General features: G+C 38.3%; 1 protein-coding gene across 2 annotated transcripts in view; it reads left to right on the top strand.

The window, feature by feature from the left end:
- The window catches only part of LOC139717459 (inactive tyrosine-protein kinase transmembrane receptor ROR1-like), a 160,846-nt gene extending 142,088 nt beyond the window's left edge, over positions 1–18,758 (top strand). Inside the window, exons 8-13 of one of the 2 annotated variants that reach the window (XM_071628964.1) lie at positions 7,814–7,844; positions 8,385–8,800; positions 11,346–11,440; positions 11,930–12,080; positions 16,694–16,893; positions 17,340–18,758. In XM_071628964.1, the coding sequence (XP_071485065.1) occupies positions 7,814–7,844; positions 8,385–8,800; positions 11,346–11,440; positions 11,930–12,080; positions 16,694–16,893; positions 17,340–18,476 (2,030 nt within the window). In that variant the 3' untranslated portion in view covers positions 18,477–18,758. The remainder of the gene's footprint in view (positions 1–7,813; positions 7,845–8,384; positions 8,801–11,345; positions 11,441–11,929; positions 12,081–16,693; positions 16,894–17,339) is intronic. The other variant, XM_071628965.1, reaches the window with a different exon arrangement.
- The last annotated feature ends 1,934 nt before the right edge of the window (positions 18,759–20,692 follow it).

Below are 20,692 nucleotides of genomic sequence, written 5' to 3' on the forward strand. Positions count from 1 at the left end.
TCAGTGTTGAAGTAAGAGATGTTGGAGAGGAATGATACACAAATAGACTTGCAGATTGAGTGCATACAGTAATATAAAGTAGAACACATCAGTGAAGTTAATTAAAATCAGGCAATCTGTTCAAAAGTTTTGAATTTTTACAATTTTGATGCTGCCTTTCCCTGGATGAGACAACTACAACCATTTGTGATGTCATGGTAGGACAATGATGTATAAAGAAAAACTATAAATATACTTCAACATATTTTCATTTTCTGGCATAATGAAACAGCACTTGATGTACTCTTTTCAGAAAGCAGGGGGAATAATATTACCCTTAACTTATGCCAGTAATAGAATAATCACTTTTCATGAAGCATGAATTCGGTGGAATTCTCCTTATATTTTGTTATCATAATCTTGCAGTGACATCATGAACTGTCATAGTATTCTTATCCAGTGATGTTGGCACCAAAACTTTTTTAAGAATTCATAACTTTTGAATAGATTGTCTGATTTTCCTCAAACTTCACTGATGTATTCTAATATTAATGCATTCACTCAGTCGACATATATATTTAGGTATCATTCCTCTTTGAATGTGATGATGGGCCAAAAAGTATTGTGTCCAAACAGCAAGCTTTCAAAGTCAAGGTTCGGGCTGTGAGATGACACAGGTGGTGTAGATCCTCTCTGTGCTACCTCCTAGAGCTTGACATGACTCAAGTCAAGTAGAGGGCTGCTAATTGGTGTTTAGAGCCTGATATCTGTCTCATTCTTTGGTTCCATGGTATTCAGACAAGAGAGATATGATGGGATAGCTCTGTAGGGGGAGGTGTCTACATCCCTTCTTTGCTACCCACAAGAGAATGGAATTATGACAAGGAGTTATTATGCCATCATCTTTTATTGACACTATTTTATCGTTCTTCCAAGAAACTAAGATAAATCAACCAGAAGTCTTGATGATGTGTTGGAACTCAGGTTGGGTTATAGTTCCCATGGCTCCATTTTCACAGGGTAAAGTTGTTGTTTTTTTCTTCTTTCCTTCTTCTTTTTTTTTTTGTGATTGTAGCTATTCTTTCCAGAGGTGTGAATTTAAAACTTTTAAAGGTGTAACTTCCAAACTCTGATCTAGTGACTGCTATTGGTATAACGGGTATTTAGTCACCATATTAGACAGATGAATGCACACTCAAAGCAATTTGGATCAAATAGAACAGGAGTATTAAACTAATACATTCATATTCTTTAACCTGAGACTGATCCAGAACTTGTTTCAATCCCAATGGTTTCTACTTGAGTTAGATTTAATGTATATAGACATATTTGGTTTTAAATCACTGTAACTTATGTCGGTCATAACGGGGGTGGGGGTGCTTCCAAATCAGGAAGAAAAGATAATTCAATGGGGTATGAAATGAGTCAGGTGCATTGCAATGTCAGCACATAAATCAACTATTGTTAGGCATACTAAAGCCCCCCAGTTATGGCTGAAATAGACATTGACATACAAGACAGCACTCAAACTGAAGAGGTCTGTAAGTGGCAAGGAAAAGATGCAATCATTGTCATTATTATTATTATTCAGTGTGTACCCAGGGAAGCCCCATCAGCGGTTTATAAAATACTCTGTTATTCTTGGGGTCCTGCAACAGAATAACAAAGTACAACACTGAATTCAAAATTCACAAAGTAGCAAATCAAGGACATCCTGTTATACATCACATTATCAAAACAATATCAATGCTGTGTGTAAAGGGCAAAATAAGTATTTGATGATAATAATACACAAATTCACATTATTTGAAATAGGATGATGCCATTTACTTAATATAAATATATCAAAGTGACCCAAATCTACCCCAAGTGAGATATGTATGCTCTAACAATATTGTTTGAAGGGAGGTGACATTTCAGACTTCAGCGGGGAGCTGATTCCAAAAACGTGAAGCATAGTGTGAGAAGTAGACATGACTGTGTAGCCTTTTTTTGGTGTGAAGTTAATCCAGTATAAGATATGACAAGAAGTGAGATAGAATCTATCCCTCTCCCATCCATCACAGAAGTAATCATACACTTTGGTTTGCCTGACATATAGTTAATGCAGAGTGAATTAATTCTGCTCATACATCCATGGTTTCTCACTAAACAGAAGGATAAAATTAGGTATACATTTCATTTTTTTTTCTCTCTCTCTCCAAAATATACCATGCAACTAAGTCTGTCTGTGTAAGAGTCCCTTTCAAAATTCAGTGTGTAATATGATATCATACTTAACTCATTCAATTTCTCATTCTTCCTCCTATTCCTTTCTTCATCTCTTGTTCTCTGAATTTCCCCCATCAAACATTTCTCCTTCAGTCTCCCCCAAGTTCTCAATGTGAATAAATATTTGGCAGGTGACCCCAGGCAGCTCATCAAATACGGGCAGCCAGTGTCACACTTCTGGCCAAATAATCACTCCCTAACATATACGACAGCACACTGCCGGTGAGAATAGAGACCAACCATTATATGCCGCTGCATGGTAGTAATTACAAAATGGTGAAAAAAAGGAGAATGAATATGAAAATAGAGACAAAAATATCATATTTCATCTCTGAGGTTTAAAGACGCAGTGTACGTTTCAAAGTCAGGAGGGTTCGTATTCTGTTTCCAAATTATGAATAGTTGCATGACGTGTGATTCTAAGAGTTCTACTGTGATCCTGCCTCTAAAGGAGTGGTATATTTTTTGGTTGAGATGGAGGATTCAGATTTTAACTTTTTGCAAGATAATTAGAAACCACTTGTGAAATATTAATAAGCGTACAATTCTAAGAGGTATTCAAGGTTTATTTGATGAAAATTGGTTTTGAAATGACTGAGATATCCAGAAACGAAGAGGTCCTAGTGAAAGGTGGGGCCCACCTTATAGTAGGACCACTTTGCTTTACTTTATTTTTGGATATTTCTTTCATTTCAAAACTGATTTTCATCCAATAAACTTAATACCTCTTACAATTGTATGCCCTTTAATATTTCATAGGAGGTTTATTGTAAAGAGTTGAGATCAGAATTCCCCATCTCAACCAAAACTATACCATCCCTTTAATGTGAGAGATTTCTGCTTTCAGCAGAAGTTCACTTGATACTTTCAGAGATAACAGGGTGTGTAGATTCACCTTATCCAGTAAGACAAATCAGAAAAGAGGGAAAATGGGAAGAAAGAAGAGGGAGGAACACCATAAAAGATAAAGGAATCCCTGAAGAGTGATTTCTTTTCTTTCATTGATTTTTTTCTACTTCCTCAGTTCTTATGCTATTTAGTGAGGATTATGAATATTTTGCAACAGTTAAACGAATCATACAGTTTTGGTTGAGACCTAATTTCAGGTTTCTAACATTTTTTTGGTGAGATAATGAGAAACCTCTTATGAAATATGAAAGAGCATGTAATTCTATGAGGAATTCAACATTTATTTGATGAAAATTGGTTTTGAAATGGCTGAGATATCCAAAAAAGAGCGATTCTAATAAAGTGTGGGACCCACACTTTATTACGATCGCTTTGTTTTACTTTGTTTTTGGATGTTTCATTCATTCCACACCCGATTTTCATCAAATAAATTTTGAATTCCTCTTAAAATGGTATGCTCTGTACTATATCATAAGTGTTTTCTTGGTATCTCGCAAAAAGTTAAAAGCCCAATTCTCATCTCCACCAATACTGTACTATCCCTTTAAGGCCAATCCATAATTTTTTGATAGATGAAAATATGCTGGTGGAGCAGTCATGTCAATATATTGCTTATCCCTGGCTCGTCAGGTCGGAAGATTTTAAGAAAAGTATTAAAGGAAACCAAAACCCAAAGTGAAATGTGGATTGAGTAAAAGCAGCAACATTAGTAGAAAACATTAGTGAAAGTTTGAGGAAAATTGGACAATCGACGCAAAAGTTATGAATTTTTAAAGCTTTAGTGTTGGAACCGCTGGATGAGGAGACTACTAGAGGTTATGACATCATGTGAGGACAACAGTATAAAGAAAGTATAAAGGGAATTCAGCAAAAATTCATTTTTCATGAAAATTACACATTTCCTCAACTTGATACTGACATATGTTATGGGTAGTAATTATTCCCCCTGCTTTCTGAAAGCGGTTAGTCAAGAGCTCTTTCATTATGCTAGAAAAGTGAAAGTATGTTGAATTTTTCTTTCCATTTTCTTTATAACTGTTGTCCACACATAATGCCATAAACTCAAGTAGTCTACTCATCCAGTGGTTCCAACACCAAAACTTTAAAAATTCATAACTTTTGCATCGATTGTCCAATTTTCCTCAAACTTTCAATGATGTGTTCTACTAATGTTGCTGCTTTCACTCAATGCATATTCTCTTTGGGTTTTGGATTCCTTTAAATACATTGTATGTTTGAAGTCACAATAGAAGAAAAATACATTGATTTTCCCACATTCATGTTTTAGATGAAATTCTGATTCAAGTGAAATGGAGAACCTAGCATGGATAATACCACAGATTGTAAACCTTTGAGAAGAAAGGCAGAAGGAAAATATAAAGGAAGAATATGGGAATGAAAGGTGGAGGATTGACAGAGAGGAAGAAAGTGAGGGAGAAGGGGAAAATTAGGAGTGTTTGGGAGAGTGAAGTGAAATGGGATGGAAGTGTTAATGGTGTAGACTATTTAAGGGAAAAAGTGGGAGAGAAACTGTATTTGTCAGAGTATTGGTTGCAGTCGGCAGCTGAGATGAATAAACAGCATGACAGCTGAGTCAATTGACAGAATGGAGCTGGAGAAGGTTTCCCCCTGCACAGCAGACACTGTTCACACTCACAAGGGATTTTTTTTTTACTGCCAGACTTGTGATGTGGTCACAAGAGAAACAATCATATGTTCACACAGTCAGCATGTGATGTGCAGCTCAGTGAAGAAAACATGCACAATGTTTCCAAGTCAACGACATACCACACTATCACAGCTACACTATAAACTATCATGTACCCACCTCAACAGCCTTTTGGTATGTGTTCACATTGCTCTAAAGGAAATGCAAAACTGAGAGGCAGCTATTTTACATTTTGTATATGTAAACATGTGTTATAGATAATCTCATTCGATTTCCTTGGCAGTTCAGTTCAAGCAAGGTGACTGATCATGTTGTTGTTTTTTTTCTCATTGATGTAAAGGTAAGGATTATTTTATAGGAGCTTTCTACTTGAAATCCTGATTTAGATTTCTTCATACGGTCTGAACATATCATCATGACAGAAGGGACCTTAATGAGAGTTGTAACAAATTTCACAGCCATCCTGCAGAAATATTACAACACTTGTGCAAACATATAGACACGTCTTGGTCGTATAGAACTAATATGAAAGGAAATAAAGAGAAGTGTCTTATGTTTCATACAGTGTAAATGACTTTGATTTTTTTTCAATGTGTTCCGAAAAAAAGAGGACAAAACACAAACAGATCAGTGTTCTTCAGTTAAGCTCCTTTTTTTTTCCTCTCCCTGCATGCAAGAGGTACTTTTCCAGAGGTAACTTTTTCACATTGCAGGGGAAATAATATATCGGATCAGAAACCAGTGGGAAATCAATTCTCAGCCCCATCAACCAATCGTAAGGAAACCTGGATGTTCTGGTTACTTTGAACAGTAATGAGACCACTGGAGGAATCATTCAGAGGCCATATGAGTGGTGCATTATAGGAAAACAGGGCCAGGGCACATCCAATCTCTGTTCGAGTAAAATATTTAGGTCGGGTTGATGTGGACGCATTCTGGAGGACTCCTGTCTGTGCATCACAGTCGACTGCTTGTTGTGTTAAGGGGGAATTTGTGAGCAAACTGTCACCGCTTGCAAATTGGCAAATTTGCTGCTGCATCATGGAGTTGGGATTGGATGAGAATGATGCGGGTTTGGGTTTTTGTTGAGGTCTTAACAGGTGATACATTTGCTGCGCTGCAAAGTGGCTGAAGAATGTGGAGCAATTGGAAAGTAATGAGGTGCAGAATTGACTTCAATCCTTAGTCTCAGTGAGTGTGCCCAGGGAGAGAGGGGGGATTGGACTCTTGTAGAGATAAAGTTCATGTATCTCTTTTGCAACCCTGACAATTAGATTCCTTTCATAAACTGGTATGGTGTAGAAGGTGATAATTCAGACCTTTCCTCAGAATGATAAAACTTGAAACGTCTTCATAAGGGATGGGGAAACAATACCACAAATTTCCTGTGAAATTCTCTGTACAAAAGGAGAGCATATTCTCGAAAGATGTGAGGTTAGTTTTTCATTTCTTTTTAAAAAATGCTGAGATGTATTAGCGTAAGATTCATATACGATGTTGGGAGACAGTATTCTTCAACCATGCAAAATTTTGTGACATTTGCAAAAGGGATATAAGACCTTTAAAGATTGGCTGTGCGGATGCCTTCTTCACAGACTCATGTACACGAGAGAAAGTGATATCTTGATGAGGTAAACAGAGACTGGTAAAGCATGTGTGTCATTGGTTATTAATCATGAGAGATAATGTCACTTTAAAAGCAGGTTGAGTTAGTGAGACTCTTAGGTCGTATCATGTGTTAGAGTGTCCCTCAATGTAGTTATTTTCTCGTCATCACATGAAAACTGTTGTTGAGGAGATACTAAAGGGAAGTGCAGTGCATTGAATCGAAACACTATCAAGTTTGATTTTTTTTTCAGAATGACCATCATTTTCAAGTATAATTAACATTGATGATAAACTAGAATATCAGATGATCCACAAGTAGAAATACTGACTTACAGTGCGTATATCCCTCAGGAAGGAGTGTGCAAAATTTATGAGAAATATTTATCTGACGTTGGGTCAATCAAATTCATAATTTTTTAAGTTGATGTGGTCATATCACTATCTCATGGAAATTACTTTGGCCTAGCAACTCTCAAAGCAAAATGTGTTGCATCATATAGGCCTTTCAAGTATGCATACTACATTCCTAGGGCTGTCAAGTCATCTTTGATTCTACAAAAATTGTCTTGAAAATTGAAAAAAAAATATATCCTAACAAGAGGACATAAATATCTTTCCAATATGGGAATTAATTTTGAAATACATGTGTATTTTTGGAATCTCCCTGATCTTGTCGTGGGAATACTCTGGCAGCTCTGGATTACCATCACTTTGTCTTTCCCAACTTACCAGTAGCACATCCATATGAGAAGAGCATGATATAAATGGTATTCTCAGTTACCAGAAGTTTGGAGCGATGTGAACAGGGTCACCATCCCGGTACTTGGCATTCGTATCAGTGGCCAGTCCAGGCCTGTCAATGTTTGTCCCCAATTTCACAGCTCCTTCTGTGAGGCGCATTCACCAAAAATACAAACATTTTATCCGTGCAAATAACACTTTTCAAGCCTTGATGTATTTGCGTTTCTTGAAACCAGAGAATCCTACCTGTGTTTACCATCCAATAATCCTTGTCGGCTTTTCTTCTTTTGCTTATTATTCTTTTTTCCTTTTTCCCTTGCTGTTATAAAGGAGGCTGGTACAATGCATGAAGAATGGATTCCATTTTGTGAAGCACAAAAATGAGAAAATTTTGAATCTTGCAAAGGGGCTCTTTCCCACCCATCTGTTGTGAGCTCATGGAAAGAATTGTACTCTGAGTTTATTCATAGTGGAATTTGACACCACAGTGCATGATGATAGGCAGACATTTTATGCGCGAGAGAAAAAAAGATTATAACCTAGCCATGTCAGTTTTAGTGGACTACTTCACATCTGATCTTTGATTTCATTTCCATTTTACCTTGATTTTTGTTTTTGTTTTTATTTCTTTCACAGCCAGTGAAACAACCAACACAGTGTCATCAATGTAAGTACAGCAGCTTTCCATATAGTATGAAACTTTCATGAGATTTAAAATGTCTATGTGCATGTTCAATTTATAATACCATTTTTTCTGTGATAGCGCAGATATATTCATGATGTTTTTATATGTAAATCTGTTTCATGGTGATTGTATTTTTGCAAATTGAGCCAATGGACTGATATTTGTGAAATTCATAACATGCCAAATGTCTGGCAAATAAAGTAATTTGGATGTTGTCATTGATTCAATAACTCATTATTAGTGATTGCATCAATTCTTCACATCTGTGTTATTAAAGATGTGAGCTGCATGGCATAAATATGGGATACTGAACAAAAACATACATATGCTTGCACATCCAGATCATATCATTACTGTCTTCATAACACTAGCTGAAATCTGCCTTCTAGTTAATTTTGATTTATCATTACTTGATGAATGAGGCACAGCAGCATGAACTTGACTTGAATCATCGTACACATATTTAAATTGTTACGATACTATCAAAGGCTTGTTAATTTCTATTGTTCAATGACTCTGTAGTCCATCCCAAGGCTACTGCCAGAAGTACGGAGGCATGACGTGCTCAAACTTCATCGCCAACCACTCCATCTATGTGACGGACTTCCTGGAGCAGCGAGACATCGAGGAGCAGCTGACGCAGGCCTTCGTGCTCATCGCCCATCACCTGACCAAGTCGTGCCGGGAGTACGCCATCCCGTCCCTCTGCTTCTTCGCCTTCCCGTTCTGCGACGAGACGAGTCCCGAGCCGCGCAGCCGCGAGCTCTGCCGCGACGAGTGCGAGATCTTGGAGCAGGACATCTGCAAGGAGGAATACCAGATTGCCAAGGAGTACCCGAGGGTCATCCTCCCAGACTGCTCCAGGCTGCCACCGGTGGGGTCCAACGCCAGTGCCAACTGTAACCGGGTGGGGCTGTCCAATGTGGAGGCCATCACTGGTAAGTGCTGGGGGGCTGATTCTAGACTGATTGGGATAGAATGTGATAAAGGGTGATACCGTTCATCTGAAATGAATGAAAAGATGGGAAAGTTCTTGTCATTGTTGTAGATGTGGAGTATGAGATTCACAGTCAGCTACAATTTTAAGCTACAATTCTTTTAAAGCTACAATTGTAAAGCTACAATTCTTTTAAATTAGTTTTTATGACTTTCAAATGAAGTCAGTGTCTTTGATGTGTTGAGTGATAGGCTACCTTGTACCAGTAGGAAAAGGCAAATAGTCTGCTCTTTCTTCTGCAGGGGAAAACAGTTTTGAAATTACGACACAGTGGCTTCTTCTAGGTGGAAATGGGCTTCAAATTGAGAGACCGGTAATATTACCGTATATAGTGATTATTTCATGTCTCATGTCCCTCTTAATTTGTCACAATGTTACCTCTTTTTTCCAGTGTTATTCATTGGTGTATATAGTGAAATTTGTTCCACATTGTACAAAAGGTTTGGCATAAAAGCAATTGTCCCAAATATTTTGATAATTTGAAGCCTAATATACTGGTACTGCATATTAGAATAGATTTCTTTGTTTATGAGTGAAATGGTTCTGTACTTTTATACATTGTAAAATAAGTAGGAGAATTTGTTCGGAAAATTTTACCGCAAAACACTTGTCAACATCTTCTTTTTTTCTACAATCAGTTCGGTGCTTGTTTACGTTGATGTAGGGCAATTTGTCAATCAGTTGCAATGAAAACAACTCGATGGAAGAGCTTCATGAATATGAATTATATTGATGTGTTAGAAATGAAAATTGAGATGATACAGGAGACAGAAATTCACAAAAAGAGCTTATGGTGTATTAAGATTAATGTTTGATATGATAGAGTGTCCTTATTTACCAGCGCCTTGTTGAAATTATGATAGGTGGAGATTGTTAGCTTATTAGTCACACTGACCCCAATCTGGTCTAGATTGGCATGGGGTCAGAGCCAGAGCAAACATTGCCTACATGCTGACGCTGATTACACTGAATGGGACTACCTGTTGCACCCTCGGCAAGCTTGTATATATGCATATTGCGGTAGAGAAGAAAGGGGGAAAAATCAGAGCTTGATATCAAATTTAAAGCTCAAAGGGTAGTCATTGTTTGGATCGCCACCATTAATTTCCCATTAACAAGTCCACACATGTGTTTGTCTTTCTTTCACTCTGCCCTACCTCCTATTTGCTTGCTGTAAATATCCCAGCTGTATATAGTAGCCTGTGCTTTTATAGTCACAAGGGGCTTTGACATTGACCTGTGTTCTCATTGGATGTAAAGAGGACACATTTTTTCCCTTGATTGATGGCGGGCTGAGGGCCTTTTTGTCCTGAAATTATGTCAACGACAATTAATCTCTCATTAGGGCCCCGGAACAGATGTACGTTTCATAATTAGGCTGCAATAGGTTTGATGTTTGCTTTCTGTTAAGGAGATGAAACTGTACCCATCATTCTGAATAAGGGTGAATCTATATGATTTACTGTAGCTGTGTTATCTGTGGCTATTATGCACAACCTTCTTTTTTGAAAGGTAGAAATTTTTATTGATGATTTTATTTGCTATGTTTCTTTATTCTTGGAGGATTTACAAGCATGTTTATAAGTGAATGATGGTATTTTATAGCCAGATCAAGATCAGGGTGGAATGATATCGATTTTGATGACATTTTGAAGAGATTTGTTGTGTAGATGACTAAAGTTTATGAAGAAAAAATAATCTTTCCATTTTGTTTAACCTATTTTGGTGATGATGGCTTAAATCCAGGTTCCACTCATAGTGAATTTTGTGTGTACCATAATGAGACACACTTTGTTCTCAAAAGACAAGTGTTCTGAGACAAGCAAGTCTGCAGGACCCATTCGGTGAAATTGGCCATCGTACCTGCTAACATACATACAAACACAAACAACAGACAAATAATTTTTATTTCATGTTAGGTTAAAAGTTATGCAAATTTGTATTTAATAAAATGATGGAATGTACTGAAAAGAAATGGGTGCCCTAATCACTAGACTTGGGTCTCCGTAGTGGCTTTGGGGAGAACTCCAGTACAAATGAGTTTTGTTTTGGATTACAAACAAGTTTCAGTTACTGTATAAATCATATTTTCAATGAGGTTTTTATTTTCAGGAATTTTGTGAGTCCGATGCTAATCTTTCATATTAATTTTCAATATCTATTGTTACAGTTTGGCCAAAGAAAAATTGCAAAGATATGCAAATTATCCTCTTGCTGATCACAAGATGATAAGAATGTGGTAGTGAAGTGTTTTAGACTATATTTCATCCTCAACTCATGTTGGCGCCATTCATGTTTTCATAAAACGTGAAAACTCATTTAAATGCAACCTTCTGTCTTTTACACTTGTTCTTTCATTTTAGTTTCATGTTTGTTATCTGTTTATATCTCTATGAATCTATCTTCCCCTTCATCTGTCCATCCATTTATCTTGTAATCAATTAATCTATCTGCTCTCCATACAACCCTTCCAATGTGCTACACAGACTCAAACTGCTACAATGGTACAGGAGAGGACTACAGAGGACGTGTTAGTCGCAGCTCATCAGGGGCAGTGTGTCAGGCATGGGACAAACAGGAGGTGGGTAGAAACTGTTCCTGTGGTTACAATCACTGCGGTAACTGATACCAAACGAAATGACAGACTTGTCAGTTTAATCAAGGTTATCTCACCTCTCCCCCCCCCCCCTACACACACACACACACACACACAAATAGTAATACATCTTCAGGTTATCATAATCATGTATGGTGCCTTAGTAATTATTTCAGGTGTATGTTCTTCAAATAGTTCTGAGTGTGACCCCACTATGTTTCTTTCTACTAATGAAGCCTTCATTAAATGCAGATTATATACATTCTGATGAACCCTGAGTGGTCTATATGTAACCTATTTTTTCCTTGGTTTCACACCTTATAATTTCATGCAGAGTTGCAGCAGAGCAACATATGTATTAACTCTGAACATGGAGTCCCAATGAGTTTATGATTTAAAGTGTAACGTATCTTGTATGATCAGTGATTGTTCTTCCAATTCACCACAAGACATCCATGTTGTCCTCCTTCCTAGCCTCACAAGCACGCCCTTTGGCCATCCCACTACCGAGAGCTTGCAGGGGGACACAACTTTTGCCGTAACCCCGGCAACGGCCACGACAAACCCTGGTGTTTCACCATGAATCCAGAAATACGGGCCGAGAGATGCGACATACCAAAGTGTGGTGAGTAAGAGTGACCATATATTGACAAAAGAGGGCGCTAATTTACTATTTTGCATTAGTCTTTCAAAGCTGGCTATAAGTCCAGTGATATGATGTGTGAGAAAAAGTTGACAATCTTCATTTTAGTGATTTTTAAAGTAGATTTTTCACTCTGTTCTACATATCAATCAAAATTACGGTGTAAAAGGTTGTACAATGTGGGCTGAAACAGATTTATATAACTTTTTTTTTCACAATATATAATCTGTTATTTCTCACTTCATGCTACAGCAGTAGTTTATATAAAGGAAACACTCCTTTGTCCTTGTCTTTATATTGAAGTGACTTGTACTGGGAGCAACTGTTAAATGGTTTTATTGAAGTCCGTGACCTTAAAATGGGGCAGGACATCGTAAATTGATGGAAATTTGGGTCAGAAGATATAGAGAAAGTGGCCTATGATTGAACAAACAGATTGCGACGAGAGACTCATTAAATACATTTGTCGTCATGAACCGAAATAGATGTCAGACGAGCTGTGTTCAGCCCGGACAAAGGGAGGGAGAAAGAAATGAGTTACGAGTGTTTGGCTTGCCGCAGAACATACCAGAGTGTCTGTCTGTACTTCCATCAGGAATGGGTGAATTTGGGTGAGTCGAGGACGGGTTCACGTCCTCGGGGAGGGATGAATTTATGGTCAATTAGAGCCGCTTAGTAGCTACAGACTGGAAAAACTTGAACTTTGGATCTGGAGTGAGGATCCTGGAGGCTGGAAAGCATCTACTGGCGTTGTTTGTCTTGCCAAGAGAGAGAGAAGAGAATTCTCATTCCGGTATTTAGTGTTCATGGAAGCAACATGGAGAGATTCTGAGACAGACTTCTTTGTCTGGAAGAAAATTGATAGTACATTACTTCTCCTTTCACTTTTCTCTCAAGAACTTTGAAAAACATTGATAATGACATGTCTTTTACTTTCCATGTTGTGTAGCTTTTGTCAAAGTAAAATGATGATGGAGATTTTTTTTCTCTCTCTCTATCATAATAGAATCATGACAGAGCTGATTTCTAAAATGCTACTGCAAAATCGGAAGTTTTCATGGTGCAGAAATTTGCATTACAGGCAACCAGACCTAGTGTGAAAGTTAAAGTACATAAATGATTTTACATCTTATGCCTAACACTATATATTGTTTTGATTCTGTGGGATTAAAAACATGCGAAATTCATCGTACGTGGCTGAGAGTGAAAAATTAACTCTTGTGAAAGCCTCCACTTTCACAGTATTAATGGGGAACTCACAATTTTATATTTCAAGTTTAAGATGATTTCTTATGTGACAGTTAATAGTCAAGAAGGATTATTATGATGACATATGTATGCACATTCTACAGAGCACAGCTATAGGTTGTTCTATCAGTTTTCTTCAGTTTTAACAGTTTTATATTATTGCATCGCTGGTACATACAATTCATATTTTATTATGAGGCACAGTCTTTTCACATTAATTCATACTGAGACAGATTTCTGATCAAAAGCTCCATGGGCAATACGATTTAATCCTACTTCATCTTTTAATCAATGAATCACTGTCATGACTTGCATCCTAAAGTATCAATTTTCTGCCGAAAACATGAAGCAAAATATCTAAGATTGCTGCTTTTGGATTCTTGAAAAGATTAGTAGAATGAAACATAGTATGTAATATAAACAGATTTGGCCATATAATTTGCTCCTTTATCAGAATTTGGAAAACTAAATGACCTTTTGCTCGGAGCAGTAAAGTCTGCTCAATCGAATTCAACTGCAAGATATTTTACTTTACAAGATAGTGTTTTTATGATTTTATGCAAAAGAAATAGGTCAGTCATATAATACAAAGAAAAGGACATAGTCCAGAGGAAAGTGATCAGTAGATAAAAGGTAAATGCAGCGATGATCAGCTAGTCTATAGTTATGCTCAACATATTCCTGCTTTACAGATTGATATTACAGCAGCTATAGGATGTGAAGATTGGAATATGTCATGAATGTGTGGAATTTATGAAAACACAGGAGAAAGTCTTTTCTAGATCATCTGTAAATTGGCATTCAGCCAAAGGAAGATGGTCATGTGATTGGTCATGTGATGAGGGTGTCCTGAGTGCAGATCTAAGAGGGATATGTTTATCTATTTATATAAGATCAAATACACTCAGTTGACAAGGATTCTGGGACTTGGCACAGGAGGGAGAGTTTTTAAAGGCCAAGGTCAAGCCTGGTATGGCAAAATAATGTTCAGCCATGCAGTACGTGGAAAGGGACAAAGGGACATACAACATGTACATGATATACATGTAGGTACTCTGAAATATTTGGTCCAGGGCCAGTCAAAGAGCCTTCCGGCGCCTGAGAATAGCGAGTAGAATCCCATGGGACGGGGGGAGAGATTTCAGGCATGGTGAAGTCTGCTTGGGTAGTGTGCCATATCTGATGGTAAGACTGATGGCTTCCTAGGGGAAGGGGTCGAGTGACAGCATGGTGTGTGATTAACGAGGGCTCCTGATTGGATACATCATCAGGGGGTCATGGGATGGGTCAAGTTCAAAAGGTCGGATGTCACAGAGCTTTCCAATTATCTGACTGCCGAACAGATTAACCAAAGGGAGATTTCAGGGGGTTGCATTTAACATGCCGGTCATAGAAACTTGTGATGATATCAGGATAACATTGGGATTACTTGTTGTTAAAAAGTAAAGTTTACAGTTGTTGTTGGCAAAATAGCTGGTCACTTGTCAATTGTCTAGTACCCATTTCAGAGGTTTCAGTTACCATGTCATGGGATGATAAAAAATACCAGGAAATCTTACATGGCTTGCTTGAATGTTCTCCAAGGTGTAAATAGTGGTGGAAAGAATTTATTTGTCTTCTGTCATGGTTTAGATACCTGGTAATGCTTTGGAATGTATCTCACTTGCGCAAATATCGGAGCCTTGAGAAGATGTGTATCTTCCTAAGGAAAATCAAATGCATGTGGTATCTATAGTATTCACTGTTGGAACATTCCACTTCTTTTGTACAGTCCTTTAATTTGCAAGGTTTGTTTTCTAGGTAATACTTTTGGTCTTTAGGATTTCTGTAGATGGATTGTGCAAATTTGCACTGTGAGGAAGGAAGGGATGATAAATTGCTTTGCAAACCAACACACTCTATCTCCAGAGAACTATATTAAAGGAACCAGTACATCTGCCTGAGTTTGTAGACGTAGATTTATCTGAAATGCTATATAACTTTAAGATTTTTAACATGGTGCGACCCTAGGCCAAGATGTACTGTTGTATAAATTCAGTTGCAAATATCGTGGTTAAACTTTCCCAACAAATCAAAATCTGACTGGGAGGGCTTTAGATATCTGGGTGGAACATGTTATGTGATGATAGGCATGAAAAATCTCTTGATTATCCAAACCTGCCAGAGTTTCCTCAGATCTCCTGTTTATGAATTTGCAATGGGAATGATAAACATTGCAAATAGTGAAAAGCGTGTCTTGTATTTGTTGTTTCTTTTACTCATGTTGGACGCCAATAAGCTTTGTAGATTTTGTGAATGCCACAATAAAGGGAATACCTCAGCTGTTGAGTTCCAGAGGATTGACTGATATCCCATCATCTGGTCTCTGGTTTCCTCCCAGTAACCATGGAGATGGACTACATCCCATCCTAAATCTCTTTTCTCCAACATCTGTCTCCTCCCTGTCCCCATCAGTGCGTTGGTCCTTGAGAAGACAGACCTTGAAGTCTCACCAAACCAAATTTGATACCACGTGTCATGGCATCAATGCAGACACCAGAGAATCCCTTTGTACTCCTCACGCCAAAAGAGGAACATGACCTGGTTTTTATCAGGAGAACAAGAAGACGAAGCATGTCATCTCTGACGTATCACGTTACACTTGGCGTCTGATGCTGAAATGTAGAAGGGATGATTGTTTTCTCTGAAAGCTTTTGTCATATCAAGTGCTGCAACATGGAAACTGCTCATTTTAGCTGCAGATATCTGATTTTACCCACCTCTTGTTGTGGCAAGACTGGCCTAGCATGATCCAAATCTCACTGAGATGCGATATTTTCATCACTACTTTGGCTTTCATCTGTGTACCGGCATCAACTGAATGATAGATATCAATGAATCAGTCTTAACATAATATTTTTGCTCCAGTTGGTGAGTGGGAATAATGATGGCAATGGAGAGTGTGTTGTTTTAGGTTTTGACACAAGTACTTTTTTAAATATATTGCAATCCAATAGCCGATCCACATATTGGCTGTACTCTCTCTCTCTCTCTTTTCTCTCTTTCTATCCATCTATCTATATATCGATCTTTCTATTTACTTTTCTTCTATTCCTCCATAGAGGGTGTCCAGTTTCTTATGTGACTCACAACACTGTAGCTGCTAGTCTTTCATACAACACATCTTGTCTTTATGTCATCAATTTTCACATATTCTTATCATCTGAAGAATAGATGGTGTTCAAATTGATTCTGTCCATTTTAAATAGTTACCACAAAAAAGGGTAATTTAGTGAAATCCATGAATCTGTTATGTTTTGATGTAGAGGAATTTTTATACTTACTGGCTTTTATTCTTTTTTGTATAGATGAACTGAATGGGATTGGAGTGGTTAGTAAGCCCACAGTACTCTACATCATAGTCCCAGCAGTGACTGTCATTGTTGTCATCCTGTTGATTTGTGGCTGTGTGTGTATATGCTGGCGTCAGACCAAGTCTCAGCGGTACGGCAGGGTGGCTGGTCGGGCCAGACCCTGTGAGATGGAGACATTACAACAAAAGTCTCAGGTTCGTTGGCCGAGACTTGTTCTTGTTTTCTTTGTGATCCATCGAGCAAAAATTTGGAAACAGTTACAATGGAGTTTTAAAATGATAGAGATTTGTCATTTGTAGTCCCATGCTTCTTTTTGTCACCTCGAATAGTACTATGTGACTCAAGACTAATGTTGCCCTATTTTCATCTTAAGCTAAAATGTCTTTGAAAGTATTGAATTTGATTGTACCAGGGTATTGTTAAAAAATTTATGTGAAGATAAAAGATAATGATTACAGAGAATTTCAAGGTCATGAATTCTTGTCAAGAGAGCCAGTTGTACAGTGCCGAAGCTTGAGATTAGATGTACTACTTTCAAAAATGGGATATAATTGGAAGCAGTTTGCTGCAAAAACATAAATGTTTATCTGTATTTGTAATTACACTGTAAGATTTTTCATCCTTTCTTTGTGACTCCCAGCAGATGAAAGAATTTCCTCTATCAACCATCAAGTTTACTGAGATCCTAGGGGAGGGGACATTTGGTAAGGTGTACCGAGGTGAACTCATGGGTCTCAACAACCAGTACAGCACCACGCCCATCATCATCAAGACCCTCAGTGAAAACGCAAACACGGCCCTCCAGAGTGACTACCAGCGAGAAACCAGTGTGATGGCATCCCTAACTCATCCCAACATCATCACTCTGCTTGGTGTCTGCTTCAAGGAGAAGCCGAACTGCATGCTGTTTGAGTTCCTGCCTCATGGCGACCTCCACGAGTTCCTTGTCCGGCACTCGCCAAACTCCGACATCGGCTTCGGGAGTGGCGATGAGGACACGCAGTCATCGCTTGATGCGTCCGACTTTCTGAATATTGCCGTCCAGATTGTGTCCGGGATGGAGTATTTGTCGAGCAGGCACTTTGTCCATCGAGATCTCGCTGCCAGAAACTGTATGGTGGGTGATGGACTGCAGATAAAGATTACAGACTTTGGTCTAGCCAGGGACATCTACTCTGGGGATTATTACCGGATGCCTTCACAGGCCGTGCTCCCCATCCGATGGATGGCTCCAGAGGCCATCATGTTCGGTCGCTTCACGGTGGAGAGCGACATCTGGTCCTTTGGTGTGGTCTTATGGGAGATCTACTCGTACGGGTTGCAGCCGTTCTACGGCTACAATAACAATGAGGTGATCGAGATGATCCGTACGAGGCACATCCTTCCCTGCCCGAGCGGCTGTCCGCAGTACATCTACGCCCTCATGACGGAATGTTGGAGCGAGATCCCGGGCCGCAGACCGCCATTCAAACTCATCTGTTCCCGCCTCCGGGCCTTGGACACTGTTCCCATGCACACGCAAAATGGAAACATTTACGGGAATCCAACGGTAAACTTTGGCCCCCAGTATGGTGGCCTGTACTCCCCAGCCCAGACTCACTGCAGCTCAGAAGGCAAGAAGAGCCACAGTCAGAGTCACGGGTCATCCGGGGGCAGTCGACACTCCCAACCCAAGGGGCTCCTCCCAGATAAAGCCATGTCAGAGACTTCCAGCTCTTCACACCACACAAGATCGACCGGTGGAAAGGGGGAGAGAACGGAACAGACAGCCGTATAGTAACCCTCCTAGCCCAGTCTTCATTATATGCACTTGTAAAGAAATGTACTTGTCACAAACAGTAACTCATATTTCTATTCGCATGTCACTCAATATCTGCATCAGCATATCAGCCAGACATAGGGTGGCTTGATTTGTAAGTGTTATTTATTCTTCAGATGTGGATATAGAGGAATAATTGCCTTTCTGTTTGAGGTTATGTCATGTGAGTAACATGCTCTTGCTCATAGAAAGAGTGTGACCTGAAAGACGATTGAAGTATTTGCCAACAATTCATGTAGATGTACAGCTCATCAAGTTTTATTCATTTTTTTTTTTTAGTTTGACAAATAGAAATTTTACATTGTTTTCAAGAAAAGCTAAAAAACAACAATAGATTGAAATCTGGATTTTAAATTATGTCAATGCAATGTGAGAGATGCTGAGTGGGAGGCTGTGTCACTTATCACTTATTGTCGAGCACAAGCTGAGTAGCAATTTAAAGCATGGTTCAGAAAAATTGAAATGATAGCCTCATTTCCAGTCAGACTTTTTCAGAGGGTAATATGTCATTTTTTATGCTGAGATGTACAATGCGGCTCACAATATAACAGAAACTTGCAAAGGGATGCCCAGTGGAAGATTTAACCAAAGATGTTTTCTTTCCCTCTTTAAGGCTGCCATGTCAATCTGTTTTTTTGATGCTTACTCCGTCCTACTCATTTTTTTAAACCTAATCTGTTTCCTAAGATTGTTAGTTGAGTTCTGCCACGTCAGTAGTCAATGTTACTTAATGTTACGATTATAACCCTCAAGTTCTGGTTTAAATGTGGTTCATAGATATCGAGAGTGATCAACCCCTCATTCGCTGTTGAGCCAGTTTACGTCACATGTCAAGTTAATTTTTCATAAGCATGCTGCCTACCAGAGTCATGTTTTGTTGTATTTCCTTCAAGTTGGTCACCAAATATTACCGCCCTCTATGTCGTAAACCCAGTGCCAATTAAATCATCTAATGTGTAGATGGCATGGTGATTCTACAGCATGTCCAATATTTGCTAGCATAATATTATGTTCTTGTGATGTGTTTGTTAGTATAAAGAGATGCTTGGCAGTTCATGTACTGTCTTAGATTTTTTTCAAAAGGTATCTTCCATTCTCAGTTTGTATTCCTTATCAGGTGATGTGTCTAGTGTGATGGCCATATCAGACATCTAGATCACAATTCCTTGTTAGTGACAGAGTTCTAATCTTTATGGTGAAATGTGAGCTTTGTGTTGTGAAGTCACTAGCTGTAGGACAGATGTGAATTCTTGCTTACAATTCACATTATACTGCCCGTGTTTCACTTCCTTGTCTTGTGCAGGTCAGATGCAACGGCCGTCTGTTGAGAATGAGAAGGGTGTTAAGTTGTCTCGAACACTATGGGTTTTGTGGCAACGTAATGCCCTTATCATTCTCAACTGATGAACTATAGATTTTCAGTATATGTTCACTTATACAAAAAGATAATATGCATATGTTATATGCTACATATTGTCACCAATACATATGACCAAATGGAATGATGTGTTGTAGGTTGTATTCTTGGGAAAGAAATGTAAGGTGCATGTGCAAGAAAATATTTGTTTTCCAAGCGATTTATCCTAATCTTGTTTCACTTGAAGAAATCTTGAATCTCTAGGCATCCTGAGAGAATTCAATGAGAAAAACATTGCATTGTACCTCATCAATAAGTCCATGACACTGTACAAATGAAAAACAGAAAGAGAAGCCTCTAAAAATTTGCTGCACACTTCAGTGGGAATGGCTTCTTGGTTATCATCTGTTTGCTTCATGAGAAAGCATTGATAATTAAAACAAATACACATGGCCTGCCTACAGTCACATCATAATACATTTGGCTATCATTTACTGCATGTGTTCAAAGTGCCAAAGGGCATTCTATGTCAGAAAATTACAGTGCAAAAATCGGTGAAGAGTCAAATGCCCTCAAATAGGAAAATCTTAATCTTTAATATTGTCATAATTTTATTTTGTTTTTCCAATTGCAAAACTTTAAGCACAGACAGTGTACATATGTGGTGTCAGAATCTCATAGTAGCCTAAAGATTTGTGTAGACACCCTACAGCTTACCATACAAAACCCTCGAAGAATTACTTCAAGCATCATATATGATGGATGCTTCACCAGCTCTACACTAGACTTCACCAAACACAAAATTTAATCATATTCA

The sequence above is a fragment of the Diadema antillarum genome, unplaced genomic scaffold (assembly GCF_040938485.1).
Source record: "Diadema antillarum isolate AM-2024a unplaced genomic scaffold, OU_Dant_1.0 scf00000075, whole genome shotgun sequence".
NCBI lineage: Eukaryota > Metazoa > Echinodermata > Echinoidea > Diadematoida > Diadematidae > Diadema > Diadema antillarum.